The sequence below is a fragment of the Amorphotheca resinae genome (genome assembly GCF_003019875.1).
Source record: "Amorphotheca resinae ATCC 22711 unplaced genomic scaffold M430scaffold_3, whole genome shotgun sequence".
Classification (NCBI taxonomy): Eukaryota; Fungi; Ascomycota; class Leotiomycetes; order Helotiales; family Amorphothecaceae; genus Amorphotheca; species Amorphotheca resinae.
Genome location: NW_020194473.1, coordinates 319,904 through 335,536, shown reverse-complemented (window position 1 = coordinate 335,536; position 15,633 = coordinate 319,904). Strand labels below are relative to the sequence as shown.

The following is a 15,633-nucleotide window of genomic DNA, read 5'->3' as shown; positions in this document are numbered from 1 at the left end:
CTTAGGAGGTCGGGCTTCGGTGGATAATGGGGTTGCCCCTCTTGTGTTACATTAGAATCTTTTTTGAAGCGTTCAAATTATGAGCTTGTACATCAGTGATCTGCGAGAAAAATTCCTGGTCCAACATTGATGCTGTTCTTATGCAGATGAAACGCTACAGTGGACGGCATTCCCCAGATCGAAATCTGAGATGTGGTCTCTGGAGCTATGTGTGACACCATCTTGACAGTGAAATGAACAAGCATCTCCCTATATTTCAAATCCCATTCAATACATCTGTCAACTAACCTACGACAACAACAACAACAACCAAAGAAGAAGTGTTTATTCCAAGATTAAGAAGATACCTCGACATGATCCGCATTCATACCAACAGTTCCCTTCTCCTCAGCATCCACCCCAGCAGCAGCAGCAGCCGAAGCCGAAGGCGCAAGCTCCCGATGTTCAAACGACTCAGCCCCATTCGTCTTCCTCTCAATAACAGCCTCAATCTCCGCCGCCAGCCTACTCTCTCCAGGTTTCGTGCGCCAGGGTTTCGGTCCTCCCTTACTAAACAGGATCTCGATCTCCTCGAGCGTCTTACGACACGTCTCGGGGTACGTGAAATAGGCCTGCAGCGCGGCGGCGAAACACAACACGCCGAAGATGATGAAGATCTTGTACGTGATGTTGATGAAGGCCGGCGGTAGGAAGAGCCCGATGGCGAAATTGAAGAGCCAGTTGGCGACGGCCGAGAGTCCCATCCCCGTGGCGCGCGTCTCGAGGGACCAGACTTCGGCCGCGTACACCCAGGCGACGGGCGCGAGCGTCAGCGCGTAGATGATGACGAGCAGGTAGCAGAAGGCGATGACGGTGTGTGCGGGCCCGCCCGATACTTCGATGATGATGTTCTTGTTGGGCGGGTTGCCGATTCCGCCGGGCACGATGGTGCCGTAGGTGCCCAGGACGCCGCCGACGACGAACTGGCAGATTCCCATCCCGAGAGCGCCGTAGATCAGGAGGGGGCGACGGCCGGTCTTGTCGATGAAGAAGAAGACGGCCGTGGTGAAGATTATGAATAGCGCGTATTGGACCCCGGAACTGAGAAGGTTGGCATTTCCTGATAATCCAGCCATTTCGAATACGTAGACGATGTAGTAGGTCATTGTGTTGGCGCCGGACAACTGCTGCCATGCTCTACATATATTCTCAGTACTTTGTTTGGATTGGAGCGGGAAAAAGGGGGGAGGGGGCTCTTACTGCACACTCATGCCCGCGAGGGTTCGACGCCACATTCCTTTGCAGACGAATTTCCGCCAGCCGGGAGCTGCTTCGCGCTCTGCAACAAGGACTGTCCAGATCTCTTCCCATTCTGCCACCACGAGCGGATCGTCAATGTTGCCGCGTGCTTGGATATCCGCGAGCGTTTGGATGGCTTCTTCTCTGCGGCCAACCTTGGCCAGCCAACGTGGTGAGCGAGGGAGGAATGGCAGCCCGATCATCAAGACGACAGCCGGGATGAATTGAATCCCCCAAGCGGTGCGGAAGGACGCCGGTCCTGCGATGAAAGAGCATCCATAGCCGGAGAAATACATGATGAAGATACCCCACTCGATGGCAAGTTGCTGGATGACGATGATGCTTCCCCGCTTGTCATGCTTGGAGATCTCGGCGAGGTAGACGGGGACTTGGGACGAGGTTATACCGACGCAGACACCGTTGATGATCCTTCCGGCGATCAGCTGTCCATAATTCTTGCAGGAGACTTGCACAGCGGTCCCGACGAGCCACCACAGACAGCCAAAGAAGATTGAATCGCGGCGTCCGATTTTGTTGGAGATAGGCCCGGCCATCAGAGAACCGACGACGGACCCAGCTGCGAGAGCGGATCCAATCGCTCCTTGGATGATACCATGAGGGTTGTCGAAGTAAGCCAGGTATTGTTTGGTTCCAATGATGGCGCTCATCGACGAGATGTCGAACCCAAACCTGTGACACAGTGAGCCTTGCGTACATATAGAAGCTTCAAATGGCTAGCTACTCACAGCATGCCACCAACTGTAGCAATTATAGCAACGAAATAAGTATTGTAAATCTTTGGAAAAGTCACCGTCTTCATCTTTGCTTCCAGGCAATGGCCCTGAGTCGAACTTCGGCAAAGAGTGAGGGCTCGATTGAAAATGCACTACAATTGTGAGGGAACCCTTTTCTATATATACTACGGACCGACTGATCAGTAGGGAGTGATGCAAGCTTACACTAACCTCCTCCTCCGTCTGGATCTATAGCCAAGCTTTGGAGCATGTCTATAAACAGGTCGTTTTTCGGGGTTGATTCCCCCAAACTGACGATGATCATGCCAGAATGGACAGCCCTGCCTGCTAACAAGTACCTGGGGCAGCCTTCATCGTGACCTCCGCTCCATAAACCGGGGAAAGAGCGGGGTCTGGATATCCCGCCTCCACGAATCCCCAGTGTGCCATAGGAGCGGCAGAAGGGGTTACGACAGAGGGTTACCGCATGGAGCATGGTTTCCGGTCTGTGAAGATTGGGGTTGACGATGCGGAGAAAGATTAAAAGCGACCTTGAACTGGTATTGCCGGCGAAATGTCGCAGAGCGGGCTCTCCCCCGGCTGGGTTCTGTCGGTTGCTGATTCGCGCGCATGTAAAGCCAACAGGCCCAGGCTTTCAAGCCGAATCAAGCGTCTCCATATACGGCTAAGAACGAGGTGATCCATGCTACTTTTCGAACCTCCTCTCGTTGTCTTGCCGGTGTTGACAGATTCGGAGAGGTATCAGTCGGTTAATATCAATACAGAGGACCAGTACTTTGGCAGGACGTTGCATAAGTACGCTGTAAACGCGTCACATCTGTCAGGAATGAGCAAGGAAGTACGTGGAGACAAGGGGCAGATAGAAGCACTGGAAGGCCATACTTTGTCTGGGAAGGCGAAGGACAAGAGGCATGTACGCAGCGTAGGGACGAGCAAGAATGGGCAGGTCCAAATATCATTTGATTGCTCCCCAGGAATCACATGCTCTATATTGTCAAGGAAAGCCCTCACGCGCTCGTTCCATTCCATGCTCAAAGATCAGCCTTGCGCGGGCAGGGAGCTTGGCGGAGGAAGGGCTTCAGGACCAAAAGATAATGGAAGTAACTGCACGTATCATCAACATCAACCTGCCTCCCAGACCCCACCATTGAGACACAAAACACATACCTGTTCCAATCTCATGACCACAAAAGATCCATCCTTATCGAACATAAATATCGGCGTGCTCAAATCGCAGAATTCGCGGATACTACCCCCGCTTCAATATCAGCATAGCTCCTCTCAGTATCGCAAACCCCCCTCTCAAAAACCCCAGATCAATTCTTTCTATTCACCCCCTCTTCTCGTCTGAATATTGCGAAAGGGAATACTGACAATTGCCTGCACATCCCACACGGGCTCGCCGGCGGCGTGATATCCGTCGCGACGCCGAGCGCCTTGAAGCTCTTATGCCCCTCCGTCACGGCCTTCCCGAACGCAACTCTCTCGGCGCAGGTCCCTACGGGATACGATGCGTTCTCGACATTCGCTCCGTCGATAAACTGGCCGTCGTGTGTGAGGATCGTGGCGCCGACGCGGAATCGCGAGTATGGGCAGTAGGCTGTGGCTTTGGCGGATTGGCTGCGTGAGAGAAGCGCGTTGAATTGCGCTGTGGTGATGGAGTATGTCTCGCACGCTTGGGAGACGTGCGCGGCATCGCTGGAGGAGAGGAGCGGCATGGCCATTGTGGTATGGAGGAGGTCGATAGGGGTTATATGGATGGGCGATGGGTATCTCCAAGTGCCTGGTATGTTGATCTGTTTTTGTTTAAATGGTGAGAAGTCGCAGAAGTCGCAGAAGTCGGCGATATCCGTTTAATATGCTGCGCTACCCCATTTACAACAGTCTACGAATGCATATAGGGTGGGCTACGATAAGGATTGTTTTCATGTAATAGTATTGAGTTATTGTAAATCTGCTAAAATTTGGACCTGGGCAATTACATGTTGTTTCCCAAGAATGTCGGAGTAGATGAGGGATCGGGAAAAGACACCAATTGCAAGAGCCTTTGCTGATTTGGATTTTATATGAACATGATCAACTGGATAGGACTACTACTGAGGAATTCATTATGTTGAGAATATGAGTATAAGATATTGAAGTTATTAGGCGTCCTGACAAAATGTCTTCGCATATAAACCGACACACTTCAGAGCTGGCTATTTGGATTGGTTGCGGATGTCATGTACATACACCCTTTAAAGGTAGAGAGGGGATTTCCTTTTGAGAGGAGCAATCCTCTGGCTCGAGGCCTTGGAGCGGTTTGCCCACATACCTCTTAATTCAAGAGCCGCCTGCGAATTCCTTGATAATTGCCTGCCCAGCAGGTCGCTGAGCACCAGTCACGACAGAAACAAGGTCATACTATCTAATCATGAACTCACCATTATTGGTTGGCATGTTGCGCGACTGGGGTAACGGGTAACGATTCCACACAGCGAGATCGAGGGCACGTGATTGATACCGGCAAGGTATCTCCGTCGCGGCTTTTCAACGTTGATCAACTCAGTTCATACCTCCATTCTGGCCTGTAAGTAGCTGCCAGATGTGCAATGAGGTCGGAGCACTCGGCGGGACCACATTCTATCCTCCTTCTTCAGCTTCTTCAAATATAGACAGCAACTTCCTCGCAACAGACCCGAGAATGGAGTCTAATTCTCGTGCTGTGGTTCCTGCTGTGTCTTGACACAGACTTTTGGCGAAACCCCCTTCCTTTCCTGAAGATAGTAGTATCTGCTGCAGGAATATTGAGCCAAGTGGGTACGGCTCGTCCAGCCATGGGTCGAGAACGCTCGAAGATCCAGAGAAGTTGCTTTGTTCTCAACAGTATCATTGCGGAAATAACGGTCCGGGGTTGGTTCAGCGGCCAACCCTCGCTCTATCAAGTCCATCCTTCTTCAGCCAGGAAAGGAGAAGAGACGCAGGAAAGCGCATCTTGAGACCTACGGCAGCGGGACAACCTTCCAAGTTCCCCTAGTTCTGGTGATCGCGAGTGTCCAGTTTCAGGGAAGGTGTACATGGCAGACACTGCTGGCAGATCATATGGAGAAGCTTGGTCGACCTTTTCCTATTTGCTTCAGCGTGTAGATATCAATGGTAGTGAGCCGCGGGGTCAGGCGTGCAGGATGAGTGATGGAGCGTAGAGAACGAGGCTGCAGGGGGCTATTGGGCAACAGCCAGGTGGTGAGAGAGTGCCAGGCTGCAAGGTCTATAGTAGAGGAGGAAGCACCCAGATGGCGACGGCATGCTGCATCGAGCACCGAGGAAGGGGATGATGCGGCTGCTGGCATGGAGAAGTCAGTACCACGGCGTCTGAAGAGTGAAAGTCAGATATCAGGCATCTGGGACGTACAGTACGGTCCATATAATAGGTAGGTAAGGTGCGAATGAAGCTCAAATCATAATCTATACGAAGGACACACCCAGAGGCGCGGCTGTGCTTCCTCTTTTCTGTCTTCAACTCGTCTGCGGCTTACTTGGGAGAGTCTATTTTGTGTGCTTGTTGTCGTGCTTTCTCTCCTTTTGCCTTCAGGCTTGTCCGCGACTGTCTGCAGAGTTGTTCTGTTTACTTGTTGTTGAGTGTTTCCAGGAACCTGTCGCGCCTGCGTGCTGCTCGAGGCCTCGCTACGATCTGCCCTCGAAGGTATTTAAAGAGCGAACTCTTCCCTCTTCACGTCGCCCACTTTCAGACACTTATTCATTCGTTCATCAATACCTTTTTTGTTTGGCCTTATTGTGTCTCGTTGTCGTGGTGAAAGTGAACTCTTCATCTCTTCGTTTCCTCGATATTCACTTTCTTCTCCCTCGCGTGAGGCGGTTCTATTTCAACTCCCAACTCTCTCGCCCGTACACATTCCCACGCAATAATAACAACATCGCGATCCCAAATCAAGTCTTCCATCCCAACAAACAAGCGCTTGATCGTGTTGCCTCTCCCCCCTTATCACAATCATAATCGACATCCTTCTCAGCTGTCAAGACACGTCCATCAACAAGATGCGTGCCTCGACTCTCCTTGTTGGCCTCGGTGCCGTCGTCAGCCTGGCTCACGCCCAGTACAGGTTTGTGTCCCTTGACTCTTACACTTCATCCGTCGAGACAGTACGTGCTAACTTCCTGGATAGTACTTATGCGGTCCCGGTTCCATCCACCAGCTGCCTCACCACTGTTGAGGTTGAGATCATCGAGACCACCGTGAGCACCAGCTGCCCCACTGAGAGTGTCCACGCCACTCCCACCTCCGTGAGCCCTGTTGTGCAAACCACCCAGGTTCCGAGCCACGTTGCCCCAAGTCCCGCGGCTCCAAGCTCTGCGGTTCCAACTCACGTTGCTCCAAGCTCTGTGGCTCCAGGTCCCGCTGCTCCAACTCACGTTGCTCCAAGCTCCGCGGCTCCAAGTCCCGCTGCTCCAACTCACGTTGCTCCAAGCTCTGTGGCTCCAGGTCCCGCTGCTCCAACTCACGTTGCTCCAAGCTCCGCGGCTCCAAGTCCCGCTGCTCCAACTCACGCTGTTCCAAGCGCTTCGGCCCCGGTCACCGCTGCTCCAAGCCATGTCGCTCCAAGCTCCGCGGGTCCAGGAGTTAACCGCACTCTGACTGCCCCGGCCACTTCCGCCACGCCAGTTGGACCATCCACCCTTACGAGCGTCGTCGTCGTCCCTTCAAGCGCGGCCTCGCCATCTGCCACCCAGTCTCCAAGCGCGAGACCAACTGTTGTTAGCAGTGCGGGCCACATGGTAGCTTCCGTTGTTACAATGGGACTTCTTGTGTTAGGTTCTTGCTTGTTCGCTTGATCTTCTTGACCCGAGTTGATCCCTTCTTGCGTTCATAAATGGAGGATGGAAATCATCACACTGGCGTTTGGAAGGTAATGGTGGACTTGCAGGCGTGGCAAAATGAGGTTGGAGTTGAGTACTGGTTTTCTCTCAAGTAATTGTGTTGAGAGTTGAGATTATGCTGGGGGGCGTCTGCTACATGAGATCAGGCGCATAAGGATGCTGAGCAGTTGCTAGCTAATTGTATTGACGGCGGTGATAATACATCATGGCATAGCACTCCGTCATGCAAATTAATACATGGAGATAAAACCGACGTGCCATTCGCTACGTGATGCTAGCCACTGATGGCTCTTCTTGCAACTTGAACTTTTCCTGGAGTCTTGAAGCTTACCTACCTAAGGTAGGTACTTGGACAATCGGATCGATGACAAGCTCGGAATCCTATCGAGCTCCGAAAGCTAAGAACCCCAATATAAATAGCTGTGCTTAACTCATACAGCTAATCTAGCAATAGAAATGAAAAAGCCCAGAAAGACCGATTAGATCACCCCACAGGATATAATACCTAGTACTCAGATGATTCCGAGACTCTGCCATATTATTCATGAATACCTCCTACTCCATCTTCCTGCCCAATATCTATCCCTGTCTCTCTCCCTTTCTTTCTCCCTCTCCCTTTCCCTCTCCCTCTCCCTGTCCCTCTCCCTGTGCATTTCTCCCTCTCTGTCCCTCACCCTATCCCTCACCCTCTCCATCTCCCGCTGCACGCCACGTTCAACCTCCCTCTCCAAATCCCTCTGCCTCTCCAACGTACTAGTCCTAGCCTCAACACCCCTCATTCTCTCAATAACCTTCCTCGCATATCCCATGGCTGCCTCACTCACACTGCTCCTCCTCCGCTCGTACCCCCCGTCAACCAACCCAAACGGTATCTCATGAACCCACGACCTGCTCGGAGGCGCAAGACTCTGCCGATGAGCGTGGAAATGGAACGTCATGGCCTCCTCCCCTTTCGAATTCGCATTCCCATTCCCATTCCCATTCCCATTCGCATTCGCATTCGCATTCGCGCCCTCCCCGTTCCCCGCCTGCGCAGAAGCACGCCCCTCCTCCCTAGCCTTCGCAACTAGTGCAGCGATCTCCTCCTCGCGCTCCCGCTTCCGCAGCATGCCCCCGAGCTTCTCAATCTCGGCGAGCACGCGCTGCTCGGCGGCGCTGGGCTCTTTCGGTGGGGGAGGGGGAGCGGGCGCTAGCCGCGTGGTGGTGTGGAGGGGGATGAGGTCGAGCTCGAGAGAAGGGATATCGTGGGTGGTTGGGGGAGTAGTCCAGGGTGTGAGGAGGGTGGTGGTGGGTGGCCATGGGTGTGGATGCTGGTACTGGTGTGTGAAAGTTGGGTTGATGATGGGGAAGGGAGAGTTGGAAATAGGGGCCGGGGAGGAGAGGACTAGGGAGGGAGCCTTGGAGGGAGACTTGGAGGTTAGGTAGGGAGGGAGGTGGGAGATTGGGACGGAGAGAGTGTGGGAGTGGGTGCTGGTCGTGTTGCTGTTGGTTATGCGCGCTGTGGGCGTAGGAGGTTCGGATTGTGGGGTCGATTCGGGTTGCGAAGGGGAGACTTTGGGGGAGGCTTTCTTGGTGGTGCGTTTAGGTGAGGTGATGGGGGGGAGGAGACACATTTCTATGAGGGGCTTGATGGAGATGTGAGAAATAGAAGCTGGAGGGAGACTAGGGAGGATTGCAAGTATATGAAAAGCGACGGAGGAGCAAAATGAATAATCGTTCAAGATTTCAGTGCTTCTTGAAAGATTCCTTCGTGATAGGAAAGAAGAGAAGCCGCTTTAGATACCTACCTAGATAGATATATGGCCATTTCATGGTTCTAGATCCGGCAACATACACGATACGAATGTCTTCAGACTGCCTCCTCTCCTCCGTTTGCTCCTAATTTCAAAGAGAACATGGAACCCGAAACATGACACGTACTTCTTGCATATTCCATCCATCCATTCGGCCTCTTTATCTCCAATACTGAGAAAATCTAGAAAAGTCTCTAATCTCGGAATATGTAAGATGCCTGGTACTGTATACCTTAATGCTCGTGAGATATCATGTACATCAGCAGCTTGCCGTGACATCTGCATTGGCTCATATACACGGCGAGAAAGTTTGGCAACTTTGCGTTCTTTGATTGATGGATTGATTGATGGATTTGCTTCTTTTGAATTGTTTTGTTAGGGGAATGTTCGTTTTCTTACACTTTCAGAGGATGCTTCTGCAGAGTAAGGAAAATAACTTGCCATCTCCTTTACCATGTCTCTCAATAATCAGTTCCAGGGAACTGCCCAGTAAAGCAAGACATGGTTCGGATCTCCAACTATTCTGAGCGTTGGGTCACAAGCGTTCTTACCTGGCTTTCTGCTGGTATACAAACCCGGATGATCTTGAAGAGATCTCCCACCAGGGATTCAGTACATTTCCGCGCCTTTCGAAGCTGCAGATCCTGCAGTTGAGCCATTTGAGGCATGGGATTCTGGAAGAAATTCCTTGCTCGTCGGCCTTCCAATACGTGCCTCTGCTCAACTATAGCTGCCCGTTTTCTGGCAAAGATCAGTGATGGCTTGGAAGACTTGAGAAGCCTATCAATGACTGTATCTTCTCAAACATCCCACTGTTTCTGTGGGGCCGGTATAATCTGGGTTGTTGGCTTCTGTGAAACCGGCAGGCAGAACAAATTCTCGTGTCCGATGATATCTTGTATGCATTCGTGACCGACTCATGTATCGGAATAATCACCTTAGGGAGCAGAGGGATAGGAAAGATCGCATCGAGCTGCAGGAACGCTTCCTCTGTTACCAGAAGTGATATGCTAGAGACAGCAAAGAGAGCTGGAAAAACATGGGCCAAAGGGCTGCCAGTTCCAGCAATATCATAAAAGATCACTGCTCCACCACATCTGGGAAGGCCACATTTTTTCCTGCTAGATATTCATATGCTGCTGTTTGCATAGATCGCTGATTGTTGTTTCTGAAGACGATGAACCGTACAGTGTATTCATAGGAAGATGGTTGAACGACCGAGGTGTTCCTACCAGGCCAAGTATAACCCTCACCTGTAGCTCTCCATCAACAGAGTCGATGCTCGCCGTTTTCAAAGAAAAGATATCATGCAGCCCGAAAGAAGTGGTTAAGTCCCCCACTGTAGCGAGATTCTAAACCCTTCTCTCCAAGACCAACTCCATATTGAAGAAATAAGCGCCGATAGGCTGATAAAGGGGAAGCAGCCGCTTATATTCAATCCTCTGAACACGTCATGCCACTTATGTGGCATGCTGTTTGCGAAATCACTTGCTAATGTGGTGGAGGTGATGGCTGATCGAGCTCGTCGATCGCGATTGTGAAACAGCGCAAAGCCCAAAGCCCAAAGCCAACAATCTCTCCCCGCGCCGCCTTGCTCTTCCTCCTCTCCAAAGCTCTCGACCTCGCAATAAACAATTCAAGATGGCGCAGTCTACTTCTAAATCCTACTCTACCGATCCCACGCTCTACCTGTACACGTCTCTGACCTCAGGATCGTCTCACATTGTCACCGCGACCTCGCGGATGGAGACCATCCTCAAAGCTAACAGGATTCCGTTCAAAGCACTCGATATTGCCACAGACGAGAAGGCCCGCATGCTCTGGGGTCGCAGAGCTGGAAAAGATGAGTCTGGCAGGGCAAGAAAGATCCCTGGCCTGGTGCAGATGGGTCTTGTTATCGGGGTACCTGATCTCTGCCCACTCTACAGACAGCCGGCTGACTGTCACAGGATATTGTAGAAGTCGAGGAATGGAACGAATTTGGAGAGCTGAAAGACCATGTCACCATATATCATGAAGGCGGAGCACCTCCAAAGCCCGCTGTACCAACAACCTCTTCCGGCGCACCTTCGAAAGCCCCCGCGTCCCAAGTCAACACAAAGGAGAATAATAAAGCTGCCGCCCTTGGACCCCCGAAAGCTCCAGAGGAGCCCTCAAAATCCCCTGCCAGCTCTGAACAAGCTTCCATCACAATAGCAATGAAACAACTGGGCCAGGAAGCAGCGCAGAAGGCGAAAGACGGGAAGAAGGCGGCCGTCGAGCCTTTGAGTGGGGTTGGAAAGGCTGAGCCTGTGAAGAAGGATCTCGACGAGTCTGCAGCCAAACCTACTCCCTCCACCCTCGAATCAAGCATCGAGAGACTCACCATCGATACCCCGACTCTATTACAATCATCAACGTCATCAGCGTGGAATGTTGAAGTACATGGAGAAACCTTGACGCCCAAACACCCTGACAAGTTGGAGTCGTTACAATCACCGAAGTCTACAGCATGGAAGACTACAGCAGAGGAAAGCAAAAAAGTCGAAGAAGAGGAGACCAGCTCAGAAGAGGACGAGGACGATGATGAGGATGAAGATGATGGAGAGGATTGATAGAGTATATATTTCGCCCCTTCGTTCGTAGTTAGCAGCTGAATATAACCCGTCCAGTTGTCATCCAGTTGTCAAATATCGTGCCTCGAGATACCAGTAGTCCTGGAAGACGAGCTCAGAGTTCGAGGATTGCCGTTGCTGGCCTGCCTCTTCGACTGCCTCCTCTTTTCCTTCAGCTCCTTATTGTCATGGCGAGCCGGCATATGAGCTACCTGGAACCTTTACCCTGTAGCTCTATCACCAATGTCTACAGTGACTTCAGGAGTCTTGCTATTCGTGCAGAGAGATTGCCTTATGTTACCTGCTCGGCCGAATACGGCAATCTCATGAGTTTCGATAATCCCCCAAGAATACTCGGATCGATAATCCTTCCTTCTCAGCACTTTATTCAATCCGATCTAGAAGGTTAGAATTTCTCTGGCTATGGATCTGCCATGGAGTTGTGTATGAAGTCAATGTTCCTCCCCTTCCATACCACTAAAGTCATAATTTCCCCCCCCAAAAGCCTGTAAAATCTTCGAAGCTGGACCGCTCACCACCGTAGACTTGCAATCTTTTCGAGCATATGGTCAATCTCCAAGATGCTGTGTTGTGTCTTGCAGTTTCCTCTGTGGTTTCTCTAGTCCAACGCTGATTGGTGGGGCTCGACTTACGAGGCCTTGCGATATACTGCATCCTCGCGCCCCGCACGCAAGAACTTCACATCTCGTCTCAACCTTTTTGCGTGTATCTTTTTGCATACACCACACTTTGGCCTAGCACCATTGATGTCTACAAGTGACACACTAATGACTTCTCATTCTGCCATTTTGAAATTGAGGATTGCGAAATGGATGCAAGTGCTCCTTTGGTTTCATTGCTTCACGACCTCAAGAACGGGGAAAATTGAACCGGAGAGAGGGAATTGCAAGGACTATCTCCTCAGTATTCGACGCCATCGACTCACCAAACTATATCCGGGTCTCGATGTATGTCAATCTAGGTGGCGTCCACACTAGCCATGATCTTCAGTTGAAGATCTTATATAAGTGTATCAGATTCTCTACGATGCATCTCCTGCAGCTGGGCGCCGGATTCAGTGAGTCAATACGAATACTACATCTCATCAAGGATACAATTCCTCTATCGGATTCCTCTTTCATGGCATGGACATATTCAAACTTCTGGCCATTCCTTTGTTAACATCACGATCCTCAAAGTTGTTATCTACAAATCTTAGCCGCATTCGGCCAAAAAACAGTTAATAGCATCCAACAAAGAGCTGGACTCAACGACAACAATGGATACCTACATATATCGATAGCTTCTATTTGTTCCCTTTTCCTCCTTGATTGTCCCTTTTTGCATTTCTTGATTGCTCAGTCTATCTTTATATGTTTTCAATTATTGTCTCGTATTCCCAAGATATCTTCGCTCTCAAATTCCAATATGGTGAAGCCATCCAAATCGGCTTCCCACCCAAAGGTAAAGCCAGAGAGGTTAATGTACAGTGTTAAATTGGGGTTTGTGTTTGTATTCCACGAAGATGAGCTCAAGCTCCGCGAAAACGAGAATGGGGTGAAAGATACCCTCGCAAAGGAGCTTCCATATGTGTCACGAGAGGTCTACAATTTTACCTGCGTGTCTCTTAGGGATCTCCCTGATCACATTTACAATTCCTGGGGACTTCGCAAAACGCGCCTCACATCATCACGCACCTATCTTACGCCGTACCATACGGAACCATTGGAGATTGCGGTGAAAGAACTCTCCAAAAAATGCAGTCACATCACATTCGTAGTGAAAACCGCGCTAGGGGAGGAAGAAACTGAGGATATTTATGATGATGATCCGTGGTTGGTTACTGCGAATGACTCTGTCTGTGGAGTTGGATCGCAGAATATTCCCTCCTGGCTTCCTGGGGTTGGCGAAGAAGATGCTGAGGACTGGGACTCTTTCGGTATAGAAATTGAGTCTCGGCTCCTCAGGTCTGATTCCACTAGAGACAAGAAAGAGATAGCTAGGGTGCTAGAGGCAATTGAAGGAGGTGACGGGGATAGCTATGGCGCGTTTATTACGAATCAGTAAGTTGAATTAGTTGTATTTGTTCCGACAAGTCTTCCACTTTCCCTAACATATCTACACCTCAGCTCTCCTTATTTCAAGTAATAATGAGTCTGATTATGTTACCAGATGCAGCATGCAGGTTAATATTCCGGCACCAAAGGAATTTGATGTCCTGAAGGCACTCGCCTTCATCCTCATAGTCTATGAGGAAGAAATCTCACGATTGCATCCGCCATGTCGGGCCCCAGATCATGCTGCAGCAAGAGGGAACCATGAAAGTAACCGGTTTGGAGCCGCTCACTACCCGCCATACCGAAGGATAAGAGATTTCGACCCGTCAACTAGCGCGATGAAGAAAGAATATAAAGTCTCTCTCGAGAGCATCCGTGAAGATTTACGCAAGATACAGAAACCGGAGGAATTAGCTATATATATGAACGGCCCCGCAGTAGAACCGCACACCCAAGGCAACAGATATCGACAGGTAAACTTCACGTCGGCTATCCAGGAACCTAATATTACCCCAACTATCGAGTTCCGCCAGGCCCGCAGCTCTCTAGACTCATTGGAGGTCTCAAGATGGATCGATTTCTGTGTCGGACTGGTTCGACTAGCCTATATATACCACGAGAATCCAGACAGGTTCCCTGCCAAAGCGTTGGATGATTACTATCTTGAAAATGGCGTTTTTGAAAGGGGCGTTGTTGATATATTTGACTTGATCAGGGATATGGAATTAGGTGATGGCGCAGTTAGCTACTGGCAATTCATGATAGGGCAGTACGCTATGGGATCCGGGGGCGATCAAGATGATCGGACTGACAATGAGGTGCCGCCCATCGTACCAACTGTAGGCAGCTGGAGTAGTGATGGCTATTCTCTTCCTGGCAGATCACCCTCGCCCGCAGGCAGCGAGCCTGTCAACCTGATTGAAAACCCGGCCGGAGATCCGATGGAAGACGTTATTGAAGATGAGATTGGAAATGAGGTTCCAGGTCAGATGGGTTACCCGGAAGAAGAGATTCAATTCCACTCAAGTGATTGGTCTTTCAATGATAAGGCTTATAAGGGGGTGTCTGCTATGTGTGCTGTTCAAAAGTCATTCAGACACCAGTATCCATCTTCGCAGTACGCAGCAAAAGAAGATTTCTCCGATTTTCTGGATCAGCTCCACATAATAACCGGCGACAAAAGAACTCATCATTCTGCTCAAGTTATAGCACGAGTGCTGCGGGCTTATACTAACAATGAATATAACTTGGTCGTGGTAATGCAAAGGCTCGCTAAGAGACCTCGTACAGCTACGAGGATATGGACTGGGGCTCCAAGGGATCTTTATATCTATGGGATATCAGAGAAAGGAGGGATTGGGTGGCGTTCTATGCGACCCATAGAAGCGCCAGAACCAGAACCAGAACCAGAACCAGAACCAGAGCAACAGCCCGGCCCCGCCCCCGCCGGCCAGCTCGCCTTCGAAGCCATGAACTACGACGGCAGCACCTGGCACGTAACCAACTACAACCCCAACGACTGGTACATCCTAGCTACCAGCTCCAAGATCGACCGGCGCAACAAGCTATCTGGGGTGCGCGCCCTCTGGGAATCCATGCAGAAGCAATACCCCAACTCAGAGTTTTCGCGCGCTGAACTGAACGATGTACTCGCGCTCTTTGATTCCATAGACGCGAGTGGGGAGGCGGAGCAGCATCTTCAAGATGTGCTTGAGGCTTGGACGCAGCGGCAGTTTGTCTTGGTTGTGGTTACTAGTGTAGGGGATTCTCGGAATCGGGACTGGACGGCTAGGAGGGTTCCTGGGCCTAGGTCGGGATCTTATGCGTTGAATCTGTTCGTGACTTATGTTCGGGGCGGGGCCTTGAGGGGGCATTGGGAGGGGATGGAGAGAAAGAAGGGCGTTGCGCAGAGGCCTTAGTTGCGTGGGGTTGACTGACTTGTTTTGGTTTGCTATCTGGATTGGATTTCGTTTATATTATCATTATTGTTATTCTTCACAATTGGCCTCTTTATAAATAATGGGAAAGCTCTCTAATTCCATAATGTGTTTGTACACGTCGACTCTCCTTTTTGTCAAACAGATGTTTTATATCAAACTAAGAGGACAAGGTCGCCTAGTGGGCTTGGACTTGGAATCATGCTTTACGTGCAATGAAAGTATTTATTCTTCTTGCAAAAACCCTGGGTATTTCCGGACGCCTCTCTGATAATCCTATTGCACAGTAACCAACCACGGATCTTTCAGCGCTCTTATACAACCATCCGTGCTATGCTGTCCCT

General features: G+C 50.6%; 6 protein-coding genes across 6 annotated transcripts; 3 read left to right on the top strand and 3 right to left on the bottom strand.

Annotated features, from left to right (window-relative positions):
• Positions 1–149: 149 nt before the first annotated feature.
• Positions 150–2,406, bottom strand: M430DRAFT_209915 (hypothetical protein). The gene is made up of 3 exons (XM_024864414.1): positions 2,025–2,406; positions 1,240–1,968; positions 150–1,176 (listed from the first exon to the last, which is right to left on the bottom strand). Exons 1-3 carry the CDS (start codon positions 2,096–2,098, stop codon positions 336–338), a joined length of 1,644 nt encoding a protein of 547 aa, XP_024722863.1. The 5' UTR covers positions 2,099–2,406; the 3' UTR covers positions 150–335.
• A 548-nt stretch (positions 2,407–2,954) lies between these two features.
• M430DRAFT_33534 (hypothetical protein) lies at positions 2,955–3,840 on the bottom strand. Its single transcript, XM_024866386.1, has 3 exons — positions 3,408–3,840; positions 3,201–3,282; positions 2,955–3,137 (listed from the first exon to the last, which is right to left on the bottom strand). The coding sequence occupies exons 1-3, from the start codon at positions 3,755–3,757 to the stop codon at positions 3,072–3,074; spliced, it is 498 nt and encodes a 165-aa protein (XP_024722862.1). The 5' UTR covers positions 3,758–3,840; the 3' UTR covers positions 2,955–3,071.
• A 1,875-nt stretch (positions 3,841–5,715) lies between these two features.
• M430DRAFT_209870 (hypothetical protein) lies at positions 5,716–7,021 on the top strand. The gene is made up of 3 exons (XM_024864412.1): positions 5,716–6,133; positions 6,197–6,468; positions 6,514–7,021. The coding sequence occupies exons 1-3, from the start codon at positions 6,069–6,071 to the stop codon at positions 6,861–6,863; spliced, it is 687 nt and encodes a 228-aa protein (XP_024722861.1). The 5' UTR covers positions 5,716–6,068; the 3' UTR covers positions 6,864–7,021.
• A 429-nt stretch (positions 7,022–7,450) lies between these two features.
• M430DRAFT_25788 (hypothetical protein) lies at positions 7,451–8,521 on the bottom strand (the record flags this gene model as incomplete). Its single annotated transcript, XM_024865299.1, has 1 exon — positions 7,451–8,521. The coding sequence occupies one exon, from the start codon at positions 8,519–8,521 to the stop codon at positions 7,451–7,453; it is 1,071 nt and encodes a 356-aa protein (XP_024722860.1).
• A 1,558-nt stretch (positions 8,522–10,079) lies between these two features.
• Positions 10,080–11,578, top strand: M430DRAFT_209849 (hypothetical protein). Its single transcript, XM_024864411.1, has 3 exons — positions 10,080–10,603; positions 10,651–11,299; positions 11,353–11,578. Exons 1-2 carry the CDS (start codon positions 10,343–10,345, stop codon positions 11,293–11,295), a joined length of 906 nt encoding a protein of 301 aa, XP_024722859.1. The 5' UTR covers positions 10,080–10,342; the 3' UTR covers positions 11,296–11,299; positions 11,353–11,578.
• A 1,145-nt stretch (positions 11,579–12,723) lies between these two features.
• Positions 12,724–15,271, top strand: M430DRAFT_40059 (hypothetical protein; the record flags this gene model as incomplete). The annotated part of the gene is made up of 2 exons (XM_024867365.1): positions 12,724–13,358; positions 13,468–15,271. 2 exons carry the CDS (start codon positions 12,724–12,726, stop codon positions 15,269–15,271), a joined length of 2,439 nt encoding a protein of 812 aa, XP_024722858.1.
• Positions 15,272–15,633: the final 362 nt, after the last annotated feature.

Bases quoted from the DNA above. Each gene is read 5' to 3' on its own strand.
- M430DRAFT_209915 (XM_024864414.1), bottom strand. From the start codon at position 2,098: ATGAAGACGGTGACTTTTCCAAAGATTTACAATACTTATTTCGTTGCT. The intron at 1,969-2,024 runs GTGAGTAGCTAG...ACTGTGTCACAG, and splicing joins GCTACAGTTGGTGGCATGCT to GTTTGGGTTCGACATCTCGT. The intron at 1,177-1,239 runs GTAAGAGCCCCC...GAATATATGTAG, and splicing joins CTCGCGGGCATGAGTGTGCA to AGCATGGCAGCAGTTGTCCG.
- M430DRAFT_33534 (XM_024866386.1), bottom strand. From the start codon at position 3,757: ATGGCCATGCCGCTCCTCTCCTCCAGCGATGCCGCGCACGTCTCCCAA. The intron at 3,283-3,407 runs GTCAGTATTCCC...AAGCGGGGGTAG, and splicing joins TGTGGGATGTGCAGGCAATT to TATCCGCGAATTCTGCGATT. The intron at 3,138-3,200 runs GTATGTGTTTTG...TGATACGTGCAG, and splicing joins TGGTCATGAGATTGGAACAG to TTACTTCCATTATCTTTTGG.
- M430DRAFT_209870 (XM_024864412.1), top strand. From the start codon at position 6,069: ATGCGTGCCTCGACTCTCCTTGTTGGCCTCGGTGCCGTCGTCAGCCTG. The intron at 6,134-6,196 runs GTTTGTGTCCCT...CTTCCTGGATAG, and splicing joins CTGGCTCACGCCCAGTACAG to TACTTATGCGGTCCCGGTTC. The intron at 6,469-6,513 runs GTCCCGCTGCTC...CTGTGGCTCCAG, and splicing joins TCCAAGCTCCGCGGCTCCAA to GTCCCGCTGCTCCAACTCAC.
- M430DRAFT_209849 (XM_024864411.1), top strand. From the start codon at position 10,343: ATGGCGCAGTCTACTTCTAAATCCTACTCTACCGATCCCACGCTCTAC. The intron at 10,604-10,650 runs GTACCTGATCTC...TGACTGTCACAG, and splicing joins AGATGGGTCTTGTTATCGGG to GATATTGTAGAAGTCGAGGA.